The sequence below is a fragment of the Uranotaenia lowii genome, chromosome 2, assembly GCF_029784155.1.
Source record: "Uranotaenia lowii strain MFRU-FL chromosome 2, ASM2978415v1, whole genome shotgun sequence".
In the NCBI taxonomy this organism is placed as follows: domain Eukaryota; kingdom Metazoa; phylum Arthropoda; class Insecta; order Diptera; family Culicidae; genus Uranotaenia; species Uranotaenia lowii.
Genome location: NC_073692.1, coordinates 123,141,930 through 123,167,358, shown reverse-complemented (window position 1 = coordinate 123,167,358; position 25,429 = coordinate 123,141,930). Strand labels below are relative to the sequence as shown.

Sequence of the window (25,429 nt, the reverse complement as noted above, 5' to 3'; positions counted from 1 at the left end):
ATCTGTTACCTTAAACTCTCTTAAAGCTATCAGAACCCTTCTTTCCGACCGAATCCGTTGGGAAAAATACCGTGGTGGTCGCAAGGATGTTACCCAGTGCCAGCGTTGCCTCCATTTTGGTCATGGTACCAAAAACTGTCCTGCAAATGACGCAAGAGATGTTGTAGCAAAATGTGCCAATTGTGGAGCTGATCATCAGGGCAACGACCGTAGCTGCCCAAAACGCGAAGCCTACAAAAAGATCCGAAAAGAAGCATCAACGTCGCACCAGCCAGGGCGAAACCAAAGCAAGTCTGCGTCGTTTACCGACAACCACTTCAACACATACCTCGGTCCCAGCCTGCAGTCTATCCATCATCGTCCGGTACCACCGCCCGGTCAAGGTTCGCCATCTCCCCCTGGTTAGCGCCCAACAGCATCAACTGACGAATCGGACAAGTTCTCCTCGGAAGAACTTCTCAACATCTTTGAGCAGGTGACGGTCGCTCTTCGTCGGTACCGCAACAAACCTGAACAAATTCAGGTGCTCGGGAAGTTTATCATACAGTATGGATCCTAAACCCATTACTGTTCTCACCTGGAACGCTTGCTCTATTAGAGCAAAAAACATCGAGCTCGCTGACTTCCTCGGCAAGCACAACATCGACGTGGGTCTCCTTTCTGAAACCCACCTGAAGCCCGGCGACAGTTTCTGGCTGCCGGATCACATCATCGTACGACTTGACTGCACCAGCTCCATGGGGAGCGGTGTGGTCATCGTAGTACGAAAAGGATTAATCTTCAACATCTTTCCGCATATTAGCACCACCATCATCGAAGTCATAAGTGTAGAGGTTCAGACGACGACTGGAAACGTCCGATTCATGGCAGTGTACTGCCCACGGCAGTGCTTCGCCAGCTACGGGTTGGCAGCACACTTCTCCAGGGACCTCACTGCCATCACACGTTCCAGCAGCCGATTTTTAATCGGTGGTTATTTCAACGCCCGCCATGAGCATGGCGAAACTATCATTAAAACCGAAATGGTCGGCTATTATTCGACCACTCGCAGCATGGGCTCTACACAGTGGAATTTCCGGAAGAACCAACGTTTGTTTCCCGGGCTGGAAACCCTTTGACTTGGGATTTGTTCCTGTCTAACACCACGATCTCCAAGCCGGAGGTGCAAAACGAGCTTAGTTCTGACCACTACCCTATGGTGACAAGTATTGGCTCCAATGCAGTTCGGCGTCCACCACAACTCCGCAAGGACTACCATCGGGTCGACTGGGTTCGTTTCTCACGAATGGTCGACGAAAACATCGAAGAGGACCCGCCGCTCGAGGACGAGGCGGACATCAATCGGGCTCTAGAGAATCTACACAGAGCGATTGCCGTAGCCGACGAGACGTGAATCCGACGTGTTCCTGTGAGGGGTAGGTTTATTGCTATTGACTCCCACACCCAGCTCCTTATTAGACTTCGCAATGTTCGTAGACGCCAGTTTCAGAGGACCGGAGATGTGAATAGTAAGATAGAAGTGTTCGAGCTAAATAAGTTGATCTCTTCCAAATTGGACTCACCCCGAAACAAAAATTTTGAACTTGTTATCCAAAATTTGGACGAACGTTCCAGACCATTCTGGAAAGTAGCCAAAGTACCGTAAACTGGGGGAACTTTGATCAGCGGGGTAACTTTTTTTTTCTAACTAGTTTATTTGAAACGGCTCATACGTTTAAGCTTTAAGGAGCCACACTCGTTTTTGTTTTTTACAATTGATTACATAAATCTAGCACTTTTTTATAGAAGAAAGGAAGATAGAAAGGGAAATACGAAAATAAAGAGAATTATAGACGGAGATCAATAGCTTTTAGAAAAAAGTAAATTTCGAACATGTAGTCCAAGTCTAGCACAGCTAGCACGTCTCTCACTGGAACGTTAGGTTGTTTTCCTCGGGCCCGAAGGGAGTCTAATAAATTCATTCTGGAGACAAGGTGGACCTCACACGACCAAACAATATGCTCAATGTCATAATAACCTTGGCCAGCGGGGTAACTTTGATCAACATGAAATTTTGGCACATAATCATTATTAACTTAGTATGAAGTTAAAATATCTGAAAACTGTTTACTACGTTTGAAAGCCTGTAAATTGAGTTTCAAATAAGCAAAGTTTGGTTTTTATTGGGAGATTTTTTATATCAGGTAAAATATAATTTTAAAATCTTTAAATATCTGATTTTTTGAAGGCTCACAAACAAACATCTCTCCTGATCAAATTTAAGCGTTTAGGAGCAAATGGATTGTTTAATGTGAAAGTTCAACTTTTTTCTTGGTCTAGGTTATGTTTAAGTATTATTTTTATGGTCATTTGATGATAATTTTTGGATATTGAAAAAAACAGTCATTTTCCATGAAAAAGCTCGTTTAGAAAAAATGGCTAAAAACCCTATCAAATGGTTAAGTTTGAAGAAAAAAAGAACATGGGAACAGTACGAGGACTTAGGGAATTGCATGAAGGTAAAATTTTATTTGCTTTTGAGGCCAAAAAATATTGAAAAATGTTTATAATTTTTGCCCCTAAATGTATGCAGCAACATTGTCCATCTTTTGAGTATATTTATTTTTGCAAGAAAACGTTGAAAAATTCAATTGAGTCCAAAAAAAAATTACTGTTATCGATGTTTTGAGCCATCTGTGCTTAATGGCACCAAAACAATAAATTTGAAAATGTTGAGATACGTAAAACCATTGTTATCAAAGTTACCCCGAAACTCGAAATCCGGTTTTGTAACAAACATTTAATTATAACCACCAATCTCGTTTGAATTTACTGCAATCAATGATCATGTTTAATACTCCTCACCTCGGGTAGAGTTTTAAAGCTTTTAGGTATTACAAAAAACTAACCCCTTCCTAAACATTCAAAAATGAATGAAAAAAGTGATCAAAGTTCCCCCAGTTTACGGTACTTCAATCACACCCTAAACCAGTTCCTCCTTTTAAAGTTAGTGACGGTCTGCTCATTTCACCTGTCGAGAAGGCAGATGCGATAGGAAACCACATCGCCTCATCGCATTTGCTTGGCTCGAACATGGCCAGTCCATTTGAAAGTCAGGTTGCCCAATGCGTCCACACCCTTGATAACTCCCCTTGCACAGTACCCCGAGAAGACCAAATCTCTGCCGAACAAGTGAGCTCAGCGCTGAGGGCTACCATTAACATGAAAGATCCCGGGTTTGATGGAGTATTTAACATTATCTTAAGGGGGAGGTAGGGTCTAACACTTTCAAAAAATCGATTTTTTTATTTTCTTATTTTCTTGTTGTAAAACATTTCAAGAATATTGTGTTCAGTTTTCAAGTCAATTGAAGCAAAACTGTAGAAATTAGAGAAATTTGAATACATTCACAGCAAAAAAAAAATGTAACGATGGACGATGTAATTTCTGGGGATTACAGTTTTCTGTTGCAATAATACATCTAAATGATGTACACAACTCGAATACGGCGTGAAGTGTAATATCACAACCTTCTATGTGATATCGCATCAAGTAGTCAATGTTTTCCTTTGTTTACGTTCAAATTTGATTTCATTTCAAAAATTAAGAAACGTATTACGGACCTCAGCTGTATTTGTTTGGCTTGTAAGTACTACCAAAATTAATTTAAAATATAAGCAAACCCACAGCTTCAAAACCAAATTTCATTATATTTATTTTTTTAGGAAAATTTGCCCAAATGGATCAGCGGTACGAAACATAGTCTTTGACTCCAACCAGCCAGGTACATCAAAACAATGTAAAATTAGGTGCTATTTGCGACTCAAGTTATAAGCAGGTATTTGATGTAATATAGCATTACTTTTTTTTGCTGTGTTTGTTTGAACGATAGCTCTAGAAAAAAATCGTGAAAATGGTGTTTTTTTAACCCGTTAGACCCAGGACAGGAGTTTTATACGGCAAAAGGAAAGGGGAAAGGTAGCAGATATTTTCAAGCACATGAAACTGTCAAAGTTCACGAAGAAATATCTGGTTTGGCAAGCCATCTGTACCTGTGGCTTAAAAAGCAGCATTTCCATAGCTTCCGGGATTGTCAACCAGGAAATTTACGAGAAAGAGTGTTTGAATAGACGTCTGCTGCCTTTCCTGAAGAAACACGGTTGTTCCGTACTGTTTTGGCCAGATTTAGCATCTTGACATTACGGTAAAAAGGCCATGGAGTGTTACGCCACCAACAACGTGCAGATGGTTCCCAAGTACACGCCAGAACTCCACCCAATTGAGAAATACTGGGCTATTGTCAAGCGGAACCTAACTAAAGAAACCAAAAAAACTGCTAAGGACGAGCAGCAGTTCAAGGCAAACTAGCTTTCTGCGGCGGAGAAGGTGGACAAGGTGGATGTACAAAATCGGATGACAGGGGTTAAGCGTAAGGCCCAGCAATCCTGATTTGGAAAAGCGGAAGCCTAACTGAATATTTTTCCTGAATTTTATACTTAATAAACTTGAAAAGAAATTTAATTTGATTTTTTAATAAACGATTTCACCGATTTACACGCGTTTTCTCTTGACCAAATTTTGACCGCATCACCCTTTAAACGCGACGAGAAGCAGAACAAGTCCGCCAGAACTAATGCCAGGAAGTTGTACCTCAACATGCTGACGAAAGTTGAATGCTGCATCATGGACGACGAAACATATGTCAAGGCCGACTTCAAACAAATCTCCGGCAATCTGTTTTTCACGGCCAAGGATAAGCTCAGCGTTCCGGAGCATGTCTGCACTCAGAAGATGTCCAAATTTGCGAATAAATTCCTGGTTTGGCAAGCCATCTCCACGTGCGGGAAGCGGAGTGCACTTTTGGTGACCCAGGACACAATGAACGTACAGGTGAACATGAAAGAGTGCCTCTTTTAATAGTTGTCCGTACCGCTCAAAGCTCACATCCTCTTCTTTGGCCAATTTTCTCAATGAGATTCCACTCACAGTAGACCACTTGTGCACGACACTTTTTCCCTTCTCCGGAGTAAGACCACGTATTTTAAAATGTTATCCTTAATCAAATGTTTGTTTTTATGCTATCACGTACATAAGTGTGTAAACAAAAGGAGGCAGTCAGAAGAATTCAAAAAAAAAATATTTGATTCAAAATTTTCGTTAACATTAGGTACGCTTATAATTTCTGGAACAGTTTATAAAAGGATAACTTAAATGATATAAATTCATTGATCGGATTTTAGGTCGTTAATTTTCAAATTAAATGCCTGGGTTTTGTCAGGTTTTTATATAAATTTGCCCGGATTTTTCCAGCCCGGAAACTGCTGAAAAATTCTTGCCACATTATTCTAATATATAGTCCTAGTATTTCTTTATTGGAAATTCGTTTTTCAGAAATGGTTAGATCAACAGAGAAGTTGAAGAAAATGTAAGAACTTTTATTTATAAAATTCCGAACACATTTCTGACAGCACTGTTTTGTCATTTTCTTAAATTTCTCCCTCAATCCAATCCTACCTGATAGACTGATTTCCAATAAACTCATGTTTTAACGCATTTCAAGAATATGCGATCTGCATCAAATTTAAGAAAGTTAATGATACGAATATTTGCCATATTAAAAGTGTATTTCCCCAGAAAAATGTGGAATTTTTTTTTCCAACAGAAAACAAAATAACGGGCATAACAAAATTGTCAAGACACTTGCCAAAAGTATTGCCAAATATATCCTTTCACAATAACTTCCAACCTAAAAACTCTTATGCTAGGATGCTGAGGAAAACCCGGTCCTGAAGCGAAATATTGTTAATTTACCCCTTTCGCATTTTTTCAAATCTATAAATTTGCTACTAGGACTAGGCCGGCTCCGTTATTGATGTTTAAAGAGAGAGCGCCGGTTTGTAGTGAGTGTGCTGCCAATTCCAGACACCATTCTTTCGACCTCTGGAGGAAATTGATGGTCTCGAGCAATCACGGAGTTCAAATTATTGGCAATGTAGAATTCGTTCTGTCTAGGGTGTCTAATCCCGGTAATCCCGATTGGGAAATCCCGGGAATAAAAAAAAATTCATTTAAACAATGCTTACATTAGTAACAACCAGTTAAGAAAAGAAACGGTGGTTAAAAATGAAGAAAAAAGAGTTTATTAACAAAAAACAGAATTTGGCTATATTTAACATGAGGATCATGAGATGCTGGGTAAAGTACTTGTTTGTTCAGGAATAAGTATGCTTTTTCGAAAAAAAACCGGATCTCGTGAGTTGCAACATAAATTACTTGCAACAATCATTGAAAGATGCCTTACTACTAGTATCATGAACATTTTCAACTTAATGGAAGGTTTAAGCAATGACGTAACGAATTCAACCAAGAAAACACAAATTTGTTGAAAATTTCCTGAGATATAAAAGGGAAAATGTACCATCCTCACTTACCCCTTTAAGCGGAGTAAGTGAAGACTCCAGCAGTTCAGACCAATTTATATGATAACTTTTCTCCCTTGCGTTCATCAAGCTTATCTCATTTCCAAACAACATGTTCTTGAGCGTAACATTGAGCGTATTTTTTTCAAAATTGATCCACTGCTGATTTTTAATGCTAAACTATAGGAAAAACCGTCCACAGTTATCCCGGTGTACCTTATATCGAGTTCAAGAATTATGTCGAAAAATTAACTATATAAACATTGAAGTTTAAAGTGTCCTCCAATTTTCAATTTTCCTCAGATCACAGCCAATATATCTGAGATTGTTATTCACGCAGTTTCGAACCTTTTGAATTCAACATATTTCTAGTATATTGTTATTAGTTTATGTGATGAAAAGCTGTATCTATAATTTTTCTAGTTAATTAAAGCTAGCGATCTACTGATGCAGTAAATTTTCGATTTCCCTTCATTGCATCTAAACGATCTTTGGTTATTGAAGCGTATAGATCAAATTTAAAAAAATCAATAATCGAAAATTACAATTGTACCGTAAATTTACGAGAAAGTCAGCATTAAACATTAAAAAAGTACAAAAACTCTCTTTATTGAGAATTTTTTTTAATATTTAATGAAGATATTTTGATATCACTAGTGTTAGAAAAAGTACCTTGAGAGAATATTTCGGTGCCGATATAAGTGCTGTACGGGAAAGGGTTCGTTCAACTGCTCATGTAGATTGGAATTTTAGCTTAAATTGTTATTTGTTCTGAGTTCAAAATTTAATTCAAAATTTTGTTTAGGTAATAAGAACAGATTTGTTTGACGATGGCTGTGGAGACCAACTTTCAATTTCTAGAACATTCATGAATAAGATACATTCCATTCAAAACAAGTTAAAAATTTGGAGATACGTGATAATTTTGAAATTGAAAACAATTGAGTTTACTGAAACATTTATTGTTGTTTGTGTCTGGTGATTTTATTTAGGTAAATTAATGTGATTCAATTAAATGCAAATTAATATCAGTTATTTAGATTGTTTGTCTGTGAAATAAATGGTTGTTAATCATCTCCTTTCCAGAGTTTATTCAAAGCTTGATAGACTCATCTGACATGAACACTTAAGAGATGTGAAATGAAAATCATGCAAACCTAACATGCGAATAATGATTTGAATTTATAAATAATACACAGGCGTTTTTGTTTCGTTTCCAATACTGAATAATATAATTGAACATGCAATATAATTTAAAATATTTCTCGAGTGCTTACAATTAGTGGGCTGATGCGGGTTGGGAATGGAGAGAGTTTGTGGGTGTACATCTTGTCCCTAAATACTTGTCTCGATGTCGTTCGTTGACACAATAAAGTTTTTAACATTACCGACAACGGGCGGGGAAAAATTCTTTCTAGCTAAACTTTGTTTTCTTCTGCCACCTGGGCAATCCTACAATAGCTATAGATAGACGTATAGAGTGAGCGATGTTTGGATCCTGGAAAAAGAATGACTTAACCTGCAGTTGCAAACCTGGCTCCTGCCCTTTTTATCGCTCTCTGGAGCCACTACTTCCGGCCGAAGAAATTAAATTTATATTTAAATGATCTTGGTGGGTTTTTTTTTCTTGATACCAGGGTAGTCGATGCAGCGAAGAAAATTGTCGGAATGCAGGCTGATGTAATTGTGAAAACCGTTGAAAATTAATTAAGACGCGGTCAAACGATGTCATGTTCCGCTTCCTGGCTCTCGTGGAATGGTTTGATATAAAAGAAAAGTAAAGATGATGATGGGTGAATGGGAACTATGTGGAACGCATGCAAAGTGTTTATTCGTGTTTGTGTGAGTGTGTCAGTGGGAGTTTTTTCTTCTTCTAATGAAGGGTGCTAATTGAATGTTGTGAATATGTCAAGGAAGCTGATGGCCATCAATGCAAGGGGTTTCGTGGGTGGTCTCGGTTACATGAAGCCTGCATATTGATGCAGATGCTAGATGATGCAGAATTTCTTTGCCAGTGGTGTTTGAATGGGTGGCGCAGTGGATGATGAAAAAATGGCCTCTGCATAGCTACTGCAGGCAATTAGAGCGGCTTATATCTGGTGCAGCTGGCTGAAGAGATGTTGCATTTAATTAAAAATGTTTTTAATTTGTTGGACTTCCTTCATACACAAGCTGCCAATTCAAGTCGACTTAAGGCACTGAAGGAGCAATTTTGTCCGTTTACCCCGTTATGCAACCTTTCATCATTATCATATCATGCCGATTCCTTCGAGGATAAATTTGAATCCAACTTCTTATTGGGTTTTTAATTTCCTCGAAGGCTGTTATTTTCTGATTTTCCATCGTTCACAGTTTCATTTTTTTCCCTTTAAAACCGCACAAAAACTGAAAGAACACAAAAACAAAGGTTAAATTTTTGTTTGAAAGTGTTATCCATGTGTTCCAAACCCACCATTCAACTATGTCTCAATGCCCTCTTACTACTGTCCGCTGGAAGTACGTCTTTCTGCTCCCGGAGCGGCCGAGCCAGAAAAGCGAGACATCGACGAGGATGACGAAGCCGGAGACATATTAGCAAACGGATTGCCATGATGGCGGGTGTACAAATCGTGGATGGCCATCAGTATTTTCCGACGGGCACCGAGTGGTTTGATGTCCAAATTCAAAAGGTCCTGATCGGTGAGCGTCTGGAACACGGTCATGTCAATTTCGCCATTGATGAAATTTTCTGTCAAAATAGAAGATTTTTTTTCAAAATTCAGTCCATTCAAGGAATTTATCGATATTCCATACTTATATAATGCTCCAATCCCAGGCTGGTCAGAATCGAAGTGACGTCATTGTACTGCGACAGTTGTTCCCTCTGACGCATCGGAGTAACCTCGATCATCGTGGTAGTCATGTTGAGGCGCGAGTCACTTCCGGCCGCCCCACTTCCGCCGGCATTGATTCCTCCGCCGCCGCCACCGCCTCCCCCGCAACTTCCGCCGCTGGTGTTGCTGCTGGCGCTGCTGTTGGCCCAGCTCAGATCGCATGCTTCCAGCGGTGCCGGAGATGTCTGGCTGAGACCCAGCCCCTGCCAGGAGGGCGTCGGGGTGCGCAACTCGCCATGCTGCGGGGGCATGTGCATCGCCTTGTAGCCGGCGACAACGCGCGGGTCAAAGTTGAACACGAACGTATCGTTCAGGGAGCTCTGTTACAAAAAAGTGAAACTTCATTGATTATTTTCTGAACACTGGAACAAATTTCTGAAAAAATATACTGAATGGATGTCAATCGTGTTTTTATTCCATTGTTGTGGTGAACTTTCAGGATTATTCTAAAAGTACAATAGGTAAAAGGCTGAAGAACGTCAGCATTTAAGTAGGATGACTACAATAAGGTGATCCAAAAACAAATAGGCTTGTAATCCGGATTCAAAACATGAGGGGCTGAAATAGTTTCCAGGCCTGTCAGAAGGCTCTATCCCAAATTTCAGGACATTTGGGTAACTCTAAAAGGTCAGTTCTTCATCATCTAGATTTCACTTCAAACAGTTCCTTTGAAGACCACCAGATGATACGAGTTACTATAAAAAGTTATGGGTAGAAGTGAGGTATGTCAATCTCATATACTACTAGTACTACTACTAGTATGGATATACTACACCAACATCGAATAGCTTTATTTTGTCACACTCATTTTGGAACTACTTGGAGATTATCGCTCACCATGTCATCTGGCGATCTTCAAAGGACATGAGATTAGGAAAACCATATTTGTAGCAATCTATGCATCAAGTAACAGCCAAAAAGTGATTTTTTCTATTTTTCTAGAACAAATGCTGTCAAACTTCCATGCAAACTAGAGATTCATTGAGCGACTCCATTGAGATAACCAAATGTGCCGAAAAATGGCGTGGGGCTTTATGGCAGGCTGAAAAACGATTTAAGCCCCCAAGGTTTTGAAATAACGAGTAATACGGACCCGGCAAACATCTTTGAAGCATTATTTCTCTATGATTATGTCATTTGTTACGTATAGGTACACTGTCAGATGATAGTTTTAGATAATTTCTGGTTAAAGTTAGGAGATTACACGGATTATACGTTATTAGACATCTTAAACGCACATCATGAAAAAAGATCGCAAGAATGCGCAAGTCTATGTTGCTATGTTCCCTGCTAAAATATGTGTTGCTTCTCTCATTGGACAGTTCATTGAAATGCACCAAGTCATACAGTACTGAAAATTCGGTTAAAAGCAATGCATAGTGGTCCAGAAGGGCCTTAAGTGGAACTTTTTTCTAAGTGCTTTTGTTTTTCTTCCTAGCGTTAGATGCCCTCAGATCATTTACTAGTTCGACTGTTTCCCTTAACGTTAAAGTATCAAAAATTAGACACAGTCTGCTACGAGGAAAATAAAAACACGAACTTTTATTTTTGATGAGATACGGTCACAATTTTTCTACTAAGTTGTATATCTATATCATCAATACCCGATCAGGAGAGCATATCAAAATAATAACTCAAATGTATCTCACCAAGATATTTACATCTGATTCAGTTATAATTAAGTACTGAAAAATTTAGATTTTAATTTTTTCTAATCTGAATTATATCTTATTCTGATTGACAGACTTGAATGGGGTTGAGATAATTTTCAATGATAAAGATTTTTTTCGGGTTGTCCCAAAATAAAATGATTATATCTTATTTTGATATAAGTACAACTTTTTCTGAAACACGGACATCGAAGTCAAAGGCCCAAACCGTACATCAATGAGTTTCGCTCAACAGATCCTTAAAATTGGATCCAATTTTTGGGAAACCAAAAATGGAACATGGTTTTAGCAAAAAATATGGTTTATTGACATTCCACTAGTAATTTTTCTCGAAGCACTCATATCTAGATAAGTTATAATTTTGATAGGTTTTGTTCTGCCCAATATCAAACTATGCTATCTGAACCAGATAGAATCTTGAAAGGAGCATATCTAAAATTGATATAATTTAGCTATGATCGTATAGATTTTTTGATATAATTTGAGATATTTTAACATCCTACGAGTACTGAATAATAACTCATTTAGATAGGAAAAAAATTAGTATCAAAATATCTCATCTTGATATAATTTAGTTTTTCCCTCCTGATCGGGTAAATTAAACTTTGCTGAAATAATGGGTGTTCTATCTTTATTCAGTGCAGATTTTAAAAGCTTTGAGTTTAAAAAAAAACTTTAAAATCGTTTTTATATTTAAACTTGCTTAGTTTGAAATAAACATGTTCAAAGCATTTGTTGAGACACTCAAAATGCACATTTTGCACTAGGTTTGAAGTTTTTCTGTTTTTTTTTTCGAACTTCTAGGGTAAAATGGGGCTAGTGAAAAATGGGGCTACAGATGAAAGTTGTAACTCTATAAAAGTTATAAAATGGTTTTTTCGAAGAATATTTTTAGGTAAAATTGGTATTTTTTTTAATCTTTTTGACGACTATAAATAAGGCCCTGAGAGCCAAAGGGATATAAGTGACAAAATGGTCGATTTTGAGTTAGTGATGTCAAACGATTCTTCATATTTTAAACTATATCTGATGTTTTTTTTTTGGATTTTTAGAAGTTTATTCACATACTTTAACACTCGCTAGATCAAATTCTTTTTGATTTAGGGGGCATCCATAAATTACGTAACGCACCGAGGGGGAGGGGAGTAAGCTCGAGCGTTACGAATTGTGACATAGAGGAGGGGGAAGAGGTATGCTCATCGTTACGTAACGATTTTTCCTTAAAAATGTCAGTTTACTTATCGCAGCTATTTTGATGTCATGCAATTTTTGCAGAATGGTGAGCAAACCAAAACTTTTAAATTTGTAAGCTTTAACATGATTGAAACTGGTATGTAATCTTTCCTCTTTAAAGATTCTGAGATATACTCCTTAAATCATAATGTGTATTGAATATTCGTGAAATAACCGTTGGAAAACCGAATTTTTGGTACATTCACTCCCAAGAACTCAATTCAACCTCAAGACGGAAATTTGAGTTTTTTGGCAATTGATTTGAAAAATGCAATTTTGGTTATTCCGATGAATATTACTCCATGCTCCATGAACTAAATGAAGTAAGCAAGATAGATCATCAGTGAACAAGCAGAGAGCAACTCGTAAAAATACAATCAATTTATTTTATCAGAGAGTTATCATCAATGAGAACTAAGAAGCGATTTGGATAGATATTTATTCTGTTTTGAAGAACGTTTAAAAAATATACGTTAAAATCTTTTTTTGATTTTCGAAAATTAGTATTTAAAAACATGAGAAGATGGGGGGGGGGGGGGTTATTATCAGCGTTACGTAATTTTCATAGGGGGTACGTCAAAGCGTTACGATTTGTGACATACGGGGGGGAGGGGGTCAAAAAAGTGCATTTTTGCGTTACGTAATTTATGGATGCCGCCTTATGGGATTATGGGATATTTATGGCAAATGGTGAAACACAACAAGTTAAAAGCGTGTTTCCTCGAATGCACTCATACCCCTTTAGCTCCAAGGGCCTCAAATGAAAAAGTTTTTTTCATTATTTTTTTTTTATATTTTACTTGTAAAGCTGAAAAAATGTCAATACCTTTTGATGTGCTATTTGGTTTCAGCTGAAAATTGATAAGTTATGTGCATTTAAAGCATGGTTCAATCTCTTTTTTTTAATGTAGCGGCCCACCACACTCCCCCACACCAAAAAGCTCGTATGAACCCCCTGGTAATGGACGCTACTGTTCTCAGCACGTCTGGCAGCAAATAAAAAGACAAAAAAATATAATACGCGAGCAAACCTCGCTTTCCTCGTCAAAAACTAACAATTCATCAAATTTATGACAACCGTACTCAAAAACAGGCGTGACGAATAAGACAAATAATTTATTCCTAAATTTGTTGTACAGATTCTGTACTTCTGAAGTTTTTCAATTTAATCACTGCTCGAGTTTTTAAATACTTGCCATATTGATGCTCGATTTTATCACAATTCTTTTTTCTACTAAATCCCTGTTTTTTTTTTTTCAAAAGTGTTCAAAATCATACTTAACTTGTTTCCAGTCTTTAAAAATGAATAAAAAAACAAGAACCGCGTTTCTACTTCGTGTTTTTATGTTTCTTGGTATGGTATGGTATATGAGTTTTATTTTTTACTTGAACTTGGTTTTTTTTCTCAATATAGAAATGTAAGAATTATCATAAAAGATTATGCGAGGCCTTTTAAGTCGAAAAGAATAATTGTTTTAAAATTTTAATTTCGAGAAAAATACGCTTTTGAGGTTCCAAGTTGTGCATGTCCTCCTCAATATTGTTTCATTATTTATACCATTCATTTGGTCGAAACTGTGACGATAAAAATATAAACATATTAAAATTACAGCATTATCAATTCGGGAAAAAAAATATATTTATGTTTTATTAAACGGTGAATAGGAGGCATCTGCAAAATGGACAATAATGTTAAAAAAAAGGATAAAATGTGTATAAAATTTTGCAATTTTGTATAGGACGCTCATTTTTGGCTATAAAATTTTGGCAAAAAACTGCGTCTATGCATCATTAAATGAGGCAGTTAATTTCCAATTTAACCTTTAAAAATTGACATCTCTGGCTCCAAAGAGCTTATCTGATAGCAGATTTTTGAATAGTTTTGATGAGTTATGTTTTTGTGTGTAATTAAAAAGACGAATTATAAGGTATTTTTCTGGTGAACTTTACGCTACAATTTAGTTTATTTATTTGAGCGAAATAAGAGAAAAATGTATTTTCAGTTTACGTAAAAAGTATTCGTCTCAATCAATTGTGTACTCTCATATGAACATTTTCAAATCAATATTCTACATGCTTTGGCTTTGAGGTAAAATCGTGAAACTGCTTTGCAGGAGAGCACTATAAAGTAAGTCAATTCTATTTCTTATGAGGTTAAGTTTTCTGAATGCATTTAAGATCAAATCTGATGCATAATTACCATGCCCACTACTTGTTTAAATCATTACCTCATCATTTATAAAACTTTGGCAAACTCATTGTTTCGCCATTAGCATGTAATTTTTTTTTTAAACGTGATAGAATCGAAAATAACTGTACTCAAATTATGCTTCAAAATCTGGTGTTTAATTTAGAGATCCACTAGCTTCATTTTACCGTAGAAGTTTGAAAAGCTAAGGAAAAATAAAATTTTAAATTGCAATAACTTCGGGAGGAAAGACCGTAGATTCTTCACATCTAGTGCAAATGGCATGATTTTCTATTTATATTCATTAAATGCGAACTATAGTTAGGAGTAAAAAACAATTTTAAAGTTTGTTTTCAACAAAAAACTTTAAAACTCTACACTGAATAGAGATAGAAAAATAATTATTTCAGCAAAGTTTCATATTCTGATGATATACAAAAAATTTTGACGCCAAATCATCAAACATAGAAATTAGTGTTTTTATTTTTGTCGTAGCATGCTAATTTTTGAAACTTTCACTTTATGGGTAATTGTCCAACTAATGAATGTTCTTAAGACAATTAACAGCTAAAATGAATTACAAAAGTACTAGGAAAAAAGTTTTACTAAAGGCCCTTTTTGTCAGGCATATTTTAAACCTTATTCATTAAAAAAATGTTCTGAAAGTAAAAATATGTATGAAATCTAGTTGAAAAACACGATAAATATTTTAGGTTATCAAACTTCAAATAGTGATTAAAAAATCCACATAACTCCACACATATTTAAAGTTGAATGGATTCCCATATCTCTGAACTACAAAATATTGCGATTTGGGCTGCTTTTGCTGCCATTTTTGGAGCACGAGTTCGAAGAGTTGAACCACTTTTCTTCAAATTTGGCTCTTAAGCAAATAACCTGCCGAATCACGAACTAAATTGATATTTAATTGGATCTCTAGGTTCAGTTTTCTAAAAAAAAAACAATCAAACAATCATTTCATACTTTGAAGCACTACCAGTATAAATTTAAGGATTGATTTTTTTTTTAAATAAGAAATAACTAAAAAACCATAAAAACGGTTTCTCAATTCTCAAATGTTCTTCTGATTATTGACCAGATCATGGAACATTTTTGTTGGTAAAAAAAATCATGAGAACCAATTGAAACCGAAGAAAAAGTTAAAATTTGAAATATGAAAAACATCAAAAAAATAACAAAATAAGATAAATGAAACATGAAGTTTCTGTGTCTCGTGTAAAACAACCACTGATGGAATAAATTATAATTAAAGAAAAAATGCCCACACACCTAAATTTCAAAATTTTGATCAAAATTCGCGGAATTGTAAAAAAAATTCTCTTCTCACATTAATTTTCTATATTGACATGTTAATAGTTATATGATGAATTAAATAAAATCAGCATAAGAGCGTCGTCAAATCAATTTATTTTTAATTTAGGTTATTTTCATAGTTATTTTGAGATGATTTCATATTCTATGAACCTATTTTGGATGTGAGAGATTTTTCAGAAATCTGTTAGAAAATTTTGAAATTAGGAACTATTTACTGCACTATCAAAATTTTTCAAGTTCGTACGGTATAATTTTTTTAAAATAAAACATGAAAAGTATTTGCGTCGTCAACTGCCTATGATCCGCAAGCATGATCATCCAGTATTGTTCTGGCCAGATATGGCATCAGTTTACTACTCAAAGGATGGCTCACGATGGCTTGATACCAATCCTTCAAAGTCCAGATTGTACCGAAGGAGATGAATTCGCTCGAGCGAAGTTGATTGAAATTTTTTGGGTCTTTATCAAATTGTGTTTGACAAAACATATGAAGCCTACACATTCTATCGAAAATTTCGCAAAAGAATGGAAAAAAGTGACCAAAATCAAACTATTTTGTGCTGAAGCTAATGAGTAGTCCACGATGAAAAATTCGATCACTGGCCCACGATTGAATGGAATTTAAATTTTTTTTTTGATTCACGGTAGAAGCTGACTTTTACAGGTCAGGATTGGTACACGCGTTTAAAAGTTATCCAAGATGAAACACGAGGGGGGAATATTATCTTTGCGCAACCACGTGGCAAACTCTATATGGTCCCCTTCGGGCGGTTTTTTTTTTTCCAAAAATGGTTTTTTTAAGCCTAAACTATGACAAATATTTCATCCAAAGACGGCACTTCAATTTAACTTATGATAAAAAAGTTATTAGACTTCAAAAATGGGGTAACTTCTTGCAGGGTGATATTCACCACTATTAATGAGAGACTCTGCTTCGAACATTTTGAATAAAGGTACCCTATTTTTGAAGTCTAATAACTTTTTTATCCTACATTTTATTGAAAAGCAGTCTTTGGATAAAATATTTGTCATAGTTTGAACTTTAAGAAAAACCGTTTTCGAAAGAAATCGGCCGAAGGAAAAGGAAGTAATTAATAAAAAACTGGACTTTTATGTTCCTCCCGAACAAAATGTCTCAAATTCCCATACAAACCCCTGAGCGACCCCTTCCCGTGATCCGATCTGGCCCAAATTTGGCATGACATCTTGTACTAGGCCTAAGATCAATTTAAGCCTGCAGTGCTAAGCTTTTTCAAATGTCAGGTCATTTGGGGCACTCTAATTCGCATTCTTTATATCTTTTTGAGCACTGCGTGGTTTCTCTCATTTCAATACTAATTTTCCCCCAAAATTGGCTAAACTGTACCACAATGTCATACATTGGCTGCACAACTTGTGTGAACATTAACATATCTTCTCACTTAATCTCAATCCCCCAAGGATGAACCATAACAAACTTTTTTAACCTCAGGTTAATCATTTTTTTAAAAACAAGAGAACATAACTAGAACTCTACCACTTACCTTCTGCTCGTAGGGCATCGGCGTCCGTTGGTCCGCATAATCCGCCTGGTACTGGGGACTGTCACTGTAGCTCATGTGCCGACAACGATTCAGCAGGGCCATATTTACACCGTGTTCCGGTGAGCTTTGGATCATCGAGTTCGATGCCGATCCGGAAGATCCCGGAATCGAAGTGTTAGCCGATTGAAGTTGCTGATCCAGAGAGCTGTTCAAGCTGTGGTATCCACTAGAATGGTCACCTCCTGCGCTGCTATGGCTTGTGTTTTGGCAAACGATACTGGGAACGCTGCTACCGTTGCTTCCGGTTGAACTGCGACCACTGAGTGAAACGTGATGATGAGAGCTGCCAGGAACTTGCAGATGATTCTGGGAAACATTCAACGATGGAAGAATCGGTTTACCGTTGGGACTGAAATTGACCAACCCTGGAGGCAGCGACAAAGGTTGATTGATTTTAGTGCAACCTAGCTGCAAATTCTGAAGTTGATTCCGCATTTGATTGAGAGCAAATTCCGCCGGGGGAGTCGGCGAAGGCCATGCATTATTTCCGAATGGCATCGGATTGATCGGTGAAAGAGGCGAATATGGCTGTGGCGTTGGTCCAGCCAACAGTTGGGATACGTTTTGGGAATTCTTGGCCTGCTCGTTGGGCCCCAGATAGGAACGGGGAATGTCCACCACCACTCGGGGTCCGGTGCATTTTAGCAGGTGATAGCGAGCTTCATAGATATTGGCAATAAACTTTTCAATTCCTTTAATTACGATACACAAAGTGCTCTGGCGCGACTTCTGCCGGACCGATATGAACACATCATGGGCATACATGAGCTTGGTAATTTCTTCCGAGTCGACCGTATTCTCCGGATAATCGAATATCAATGCAATTGGAAGGCTGCCCTGTTATAATTGAAAATAAATTGCGATTACATCTTTTGATCCGACTACGGTAGGGAAACAGAAAATCCAGAAATTTTCCATCGAGATTGGACGATACTTACTATTAATTGCTGTCTTGCAAGGTAGACTCCATTTATTGTGCCGGTAATTGTGACTTGAGAGCGCTTGATTGGCTTGATATTGACATCGTTTGCATCTGGGAACATAATCTGAAATGGGGAAACAGGAAAAAATATAAGCTTACCTATTTTTAATTGGCATGTGTTTAGATAACACATTTATGTGTGTTTAAAATTGCAAAAATCACCTGTGTCCCAGTTCTGCTCATGATTTCCCGTAGATTGGTTGAGGCTCGGCCCAGAACAATCGGATGATGTTGGGTTGATATTTCCAGCTGCATCTGTACCGGAATCTGGCTCTGGGGAAAAAATAAATAAAAATAATGGTGGTAAATTTGCCAATAATAATCGAAGTCCAATTCGAACTGATTAAAACTAGAGAGAATGTTCGAGGAAAATTTTACAAACTTACTGCAATGTTCTCACACATCAGGTCCATCAGGCGACGGGTTGCTTCCTTTACTTTGAGTTCTTCCTTTTCGGATCCTTTCACAAGGACAAGTGAGGAATGTAATTTTGGGCGTGTTGAAAATATGACCTGAAAGAAAAAAAAAGATTATCAACCATGATTTTTCTTTTTAAAAAAAGATGAGAAATTTGAACTCAAGTTATTTGTTTGTAATTTTGCAACTGATGAATATTGAAATTGATTTCGAATAAAAATAACAAATTTTCTGAATTTAACGCACTAAACAAAGTGTATCAGTTTGACGTTGCCATCCTGTCGATGAACATACAAAATAAAGGTTATTTCAGCTTTGATAATGGTTTAGTAATTAATTCAAAGTGAAAAAAAGAGTGTATTTTTATGCCCTCATCATGTATATAAAATGCCTCTATTCTAAAATAACAGTTTGAATTGGAAAACTTTCTGATTTTCTACACCTAAAAAAAGAAATGAAAATCTAGAAACAGATTTGATAAAGCGTTTATTTGTGGAAGAACTGATTCTAAAATATGGCAACCATAGCCTTTGTTTTATTCCATAACATTTTAAAAGATATACATTTTTGGAAGATTAAAGCTCGTATAAAAGATATCAGTTTCAAGCACTTTCAAAATAATTATAATATCAGATAAACATGAATTTTGCTTTAAACAAAATTAGACACATTAAGGCCGAACGGATTGAGGTTCGGCAATTCAAAAAACTATTATAACAAAATGGTTTTCTGGAAAACTGAAGTAGAATTCAACATACAAATTTATCCAATACCGGAAATACCGAAACCGAAAACTTGTAAAAGCGGAATATTTTCCCAATACCGAATTACGGTATTACATCCTCCTAAACCCGATATTATCGGTACAAGGATATATGAGGCCCTTGGAGCCAAAGGGGTATAAGTCCATAAAAGCTTATTTCGAGAAAACACGCTTTAAATTTGTTGTGTTTGGTCATTTTCCATATTTTTTTTTGAAAATTTGTGTTTTGCTCTCTAACGTAATAGTATGTAAATAAAATTCAAAAAATCTGAAAAAATCACCAAATATAGTTTGAAATATGAAGAATCGTTTGGCATCATTATCTCAAAATCGACCATTTTGTCACTTATACCCTTTGGCTTTGAGGGTCTCATATCCTTAATTATGTATGGCCGTTGGAAATTTTTATCATTTAAGTCTTTCAAAGAATTTTTCTGGGTTTTCTTGGAAAGTCATGGGATACTCTGAAATACGAAGAGCCTTGATAATAAAATTTTAGAGCAACTCAATAAACTACAGGGTGTGCCATCTGAATGTATTCGATTTCAACGTTGATTACTTCTCTATTTTTCAACCGATTTTCAAAAAAATTTTTGGGTATTTTATGCGTTTTTTTCCAAACCAGATTTAAAAAAAAACACCACCGATAAAATGACCATCCCCATTTGATAGGCAATTCAGCTTATTTACAGGCATTCTGTATAACATTGGTCAGCATTTTGGGCGTTATTTTTTTTATAGTATTCCGTCTCACGACTTAATGGATGAACATAATTCCTAAAAATCACTCGATCCATGGCAACCATTTTCCAGTTTTCGGGCGTTATTAAGCTTAGTTCTTTTAGAAATGGGACACTTTCTTTTACTAATAGCTCCTTAACTAGTAAAATAATGCGTTTCTAAGAGATTCACGATGCAACAAACACTGTCAGAAATGTCCACAAAAATTCAATCAAGCATCGGAAAGAAGCACATGATCGGCAACTACAATTAAGAGTCTTGATGACTTGAAGTCAAATCTCATATCAGAATTTTTTTATTTTTTATAATAAAAAAAAAATTATTGTAGATCGCTGAAATGTCTAACAATTTTTGCTCCAATAAGCTGACAATGTTGCTTAGTTGTAAGTTATTCAAACCTAACCTCAAAAAACAAGTTTATGCTAGCTCCAGAGCTCGGAAACTGTTTTACTGAGGCTATGAGAAAGATGTTTTCTGATGAACGACAAAACTTAAGAAAAATCCCATTTCATACAAATTCCAGCGTTTGAATCCTATAACATGTCTATTAGTGGCAAGGTCCCTAGCATATTGTGGTATCAATTTTCCTTTTGTTTTTTTTTAATATAATGATTTGCCAAGATTCTGCTCCTGTGAAAAAGAAAACAGCAATTTTTAAAACTAAAACTATGATATTCGCTGTTTTTAAAAGCCTAAATGAGTAATCGTATATGCACCCTTCGCAACTTACGATCTATACTAACCGATTATACTTTAAGTTCAATATCATGATGGTTTTGTTTAGTTTTTGTCAGATTTTGCCAGCAGAAATTCCATTAAAAATCCTTTTAAGTGACTCAAAAATAATTAAGTTTTGTTGATTTCGAAACATCAGTCTCCACTAAATTGCCTTTTGTATTTTTAAAGAGAAGTTTTGTATCAAAAAGTATCAGAAAATAAAAGAAAAGAATGCAGCCACCTAAAATACAGATTAGACGAAGTATAAGTAGAAAAATAAACTGATAAATATCATGTCTGAATTTTTGACAAATTTTATCATGAATTAACATAAAATTACTTTCATTTTCTTCATAGAAAATATTTCGATCAAACGAATGGGTTTTCAGATATACGCATTCATTACTTTAGCGACTATTTAAGCTTTTTCAGTTCGTCAATGTTCTTCGGTTCGCTGACGTAAACATAAGTATTTTAATATTAATTAGGAAAAATATCTGGTATCTTAAAATTCCAAGAACGATCAAGCCAACCCAAATCCGATTTTTTTTTCACACTTCTGCACTTTTTTTAAAGTTTTCAGCATTGAACGATCGTTTTCAATGTAAAGCGCTTCAAAATCTGCGCGTTTTTTTATGTGTATAGGCTCATAGCTAAAATATCATTATATGGCGTTTCGAAATTGTGTTCATCTTACAAAATCGGCTTAAAATTAGCGGAGTTATTGGACGCTAAAACCGGATACATTTAGGTGACGCTGTATCTCTTTTCCAATTGAATGCATATGTCTAAATTCATGTTTTGTTAGTGTTTTTATATAAATGATACAAGATTCGGTGCTTAAGGTGGAATTCAAGAATGTCGCAAATTTAATAACCATCTTTGCATACGCATATCACATTGTCCAGATTTATCCGAGCTTGCCCGGTTTTCTATAAAAAAAAAATTAAAACAAGTCCGGTCCAGCCCGGATATAAAATGAAAAACTGCCCTTATTTTTTCGGTTGTATTCACATTGTTCGAGAGACTTAACAAAATCCTCGAATCTAGTGTTATTTTCGGCACCCCAAACCAAATTTTTGGGGGTTATTTTTATCAAAATGAAGAAAACAATTCGTTTAGTGGCTATGTGATTTGGACGCTGCTTATGTGCTTTAACGAAAAATTCAAACTTGAGGTATTTTTTTTCAATCACTTGAATTCTTTCAATTCACACAGACTTAATCTTCTGCTCCTACTTCCATAACAGTCCCATATGTAAAATCGAGTTAGTGAGAAAATCAGCTCTTTCTGTTTTGGGATATGTAGAGTTGTGTTAAATATGGATTATGGTTTGCTACTGGCATCCCTTCCATACAAAGAGACAATCAGGGAGAGAGGTTTTTCTCAAGCAACTTCGGAGACGATTCAATATTTACGAGGGCAGTTGGTTGCGAACCTTGTTACATTAAAGCTGCGTAGCTGTTTACCAAATAACTTCCGATCCAGTGAGTAGGTTTGTTTCGCGTACCTTTGGATTCTACAGGATATATTTTTATAATGTGACCATCATTTTCAGCATAACCGAAAATCGTTTGATGGAATGTGTTCTAGGTTGTTGTAATAATTCCTAGGACCTGAATTATCGCAATTGGGTTATTGGTAACAATAAGCCAGTCAACTAAGCCGATTTAGGGTCATTTTTGAATTTCTCGAACCTTGGGTTCTTTTGTTGTGGTCCAAAACTCATTAAGGATTTTTGCTGAATTTTAAAGTAACGATTACATGAGTTTGTATGGGATAACTAGATATTTTGTACTGAAAAAGCAAGATCATTTTTGTTTCTTCTGTGAAATCGAGTCTGCTAATGGTTTTTATGGAAATTTATAAATTCTTTTAAGCAACCCCCCTGAACAACTTTGTCGATGACCGTAGCCAAAGAGAACAGACATACAAGCTAGCCCATGAAACTTGTGTAAAATTTCCAACGATCGTTAAGAACCAATTTTTGTTTTTTGGTTGGGCCACCAGATGTCTCCAAAAACACCAAAAAGAACTGTCAAAACCAAACTGAGAAAAAAAACCAAATTTTGGTCAGTTTTGAACAGGTCGTATGAACTGTTTGGCATGTTTCAAAAAAAATTACTGTAAAAGTTTTGTAACACTTTTGTTCGTTTGCATAACGAAAAGATATATTAAAAGTTAATTGCTATTTCGTTCAAACTGTGCTTAATTTTGGACAATGAAATGCAAAAGTGATACTTGAAAGTAACGCGCTTTGAGATTTCTAGAATCAGTTCTGATGGGTAAGGCTGATCGTCAAGAATGTTCCTTATTGACTGAATATATTCGATTCGTTCTTTGACGTTCAAGAAGTGCAAAAGCTTATTGATGAACTGTTAGTCTGACTCAGTAGTGAAAAAATAAAGGAATGATCACCGGTGCTTTTTATACGGTTTTACTTATTGACTATTTTCAATGAATTGAACAACTTTCTTTTATTTTAAATGAAGCTAGCGTTTCGGGTTACTCTGGGAGACATCTGATGATGGATGAAGAAAAATAACCGGAATAGTTACGTTAATTTGAAAATAAAACTTCTTTTTTGTTTCTCTCATTGAAAAAGTGAAAAAGTAAAACCATATAAAATAAAGGAAATGAAATTCTACATAATCACAAGTAACTCTTATTGCATTCATTTAGCAATGAATGGAACCCGTCTATTTTAGACCGACATTAGTTAAATTATTAATGTCGATCATATACGATTACGCCTTTTCGAAAACTGAGCTGTTGAAAATTTGATTGCTAACTTTTGAACGGCGCAATAGATGGCACTGTTTCCAGTCAATTTTCAACGTATTTTTTGGATGTCAGCATTTGAAATTTTACACACTTTTTTGAAGATTTTTTGTTCGAGCTTGTACGTCTGTTCTCTGTGCCGTAGCTTCGTATCTAATTAGACAACAAAGTTATCAGGTGTTGAATGGGAGCATGCGTTTTGGCATTGAAAAGCAATAAATTCAATTGACATCACTTTTGGGTGCCTAGCAAGGTATTGCATCACTACTAGCAATACTTCGCTAGGCATCCAGCAGCGATGTCAAATTAATTTATTGTTCTTCAATGCCAAAAGGCATACCCCTGTTAAACAGTTATTAATTTTTCTGCCTAATTGATTACGAAGTTACAGCCTTCGACAAAGTTGTTCAGCGGAAAATCTCCTTTTGAGAATTTATAAATAAGAACAAAAACCATCAGCAGACTCAATTCTACAGAAGAACTAAAAATAATGTTTATTTTTCAGTAGGGAAAAGTGGGGTATCATGGGCAACTTTTTTTTCTTTGTTTCATAGCACCTTTATTGTAAAAAATAAAAAGAAAAAGAAATAAATGGAAAGGTTTTTAACATTTTTAAAGTATCATAAGAGATTTTTTATTATTTTTTAATACATGAATTTCCCGAGTTCAGACTGTTTTAAAAAAAGTATTTTTTTGATAATGAAAAACTATGGGGAAACGTGGGCCACCAAATCCAAATTGACTAGATAACGTGCAAAGTTTTTAAGTTGACACAAAACTGAAATTTCGTAGTTCATTTAGTTATTTTAAAGCAGTTTCAGATGAGGAAATAAAAATGAGAGTTGTGTACGATCGAATAGTTCCTAGAACCTGGCTCGTGAACATTTCGACAAAATTCCATATAAAGGATTTATGTTCGTCTTTATCGCATTAGAAAAAATGGACAATACACTATTCATAACTCTTAATTTGGCATAAGAAAACTTTACAGATAGTAATCACGTATTTTAAGTTCTGAATGTGTATAAAAACACCAAAATATCGGTGATCCACGATTCCCCACAAGCTATGATTTGCAAATTGGTTGCGTTTGTGTGACTAATACCGTATTTTTTCTCCTGGAAGCAAACCAGGGGCAACCTAGGTTCACTCTAACTGCTGTCATCGTGCACATTTATTGCTCTAGAGCAGGGGTGAGCAAACCGCGGCCCGCGGGCCGCATGTGGCCCGCGTGACCCTTGTGTGCGACCCGCGAAGCTTTTTTTTTAATTTTTATGCCTTAACTTTTTTCAACAATGAAGGAAAAGTTCAGATTGTTAACTTTTTTCTGGCATTTTAAGCGTTTATTACGTTCTGTTCCAGGTTTAAATGCAATGTTGTTTATTGGCATAACGTAATATTGGAGTGTTTTTTTTTATTCAGCATACTTTTTAAACTCCTAAATCCATTTAAGTGAGTCGGAAGAACAGCCAAAAATCGGAACCTACACATGATCGAATGAGTTTCAAAGCCGGTTTAGTGAAGTTATTACCTATTTTTATTTCAAGCAAAAATATAAAGTTGAATGATAATAAATATGCTCAGCAGATTTTTTTAATTATTCTACCTTTTTTGGCTAAACGGCTTGTTCTGTTAGCATTCAAATTCTGGAAAAAAAATAAACCCAAAACTTTTGATTTATTTTAATATCTGAATATTGACAAAAATTACAAAACTTAAATAATAAAGCCTGGGTGAACGATTTTATA

General features: G+C 35.8%; 1 protein-coding gene across 3 annotated transcripts in view; it reads right to left on the bottom strand.

Moving 5' to 3' along the window:
• Window positions 1-7,445: 7,445 nt before the first annotated feature.
• LOC129746148 (protein bicaudal C) overlaps window positions 7,446-25,429 on the bottom strand; it is a 41,069-nt gene continuing 23,085 nt past the window's right edge. For 2 of the 3 annotated variants that reach the window (XM_055739657.1, XM_055739658.1), the window contains exons 6-12: window positions 18,649-18,774; window positions 18,425-18,535; window positions 18,219-18,326; window positions 17,221-18,117; window positions 9,192-9,591; window positions 8,851-9,126; window positions 7,446-8,783 (exon numbers count right to left, since the gene is read on the bottom strand). In XM_055739657.1, coding sequence (XP_055595632.1) covers window positions 8,879-9,126; window positions 9,192-9,591; window positions 17,221-18,117; window positions 18,219-18,326; window positions 18,425-18,535; window positions 18,649-18,774 — 1,890 coding nt within the window. In that variant the 3' untranslated portion in view covers window positions 7,446-8,783; window positions 8,851-8,878. The remainder of the gene's footprint in view (window positions 8,784-8,850; window positions 9,127-9,191; window positions 9,592-17,220; window positions 18,118-18,218; window positions 18,327-18,424; window positions 18,536-18,648; window positions 18,775-25,429) is intronic. The other variant, XR_008737254.1, reaches the window with a different exon arrangement.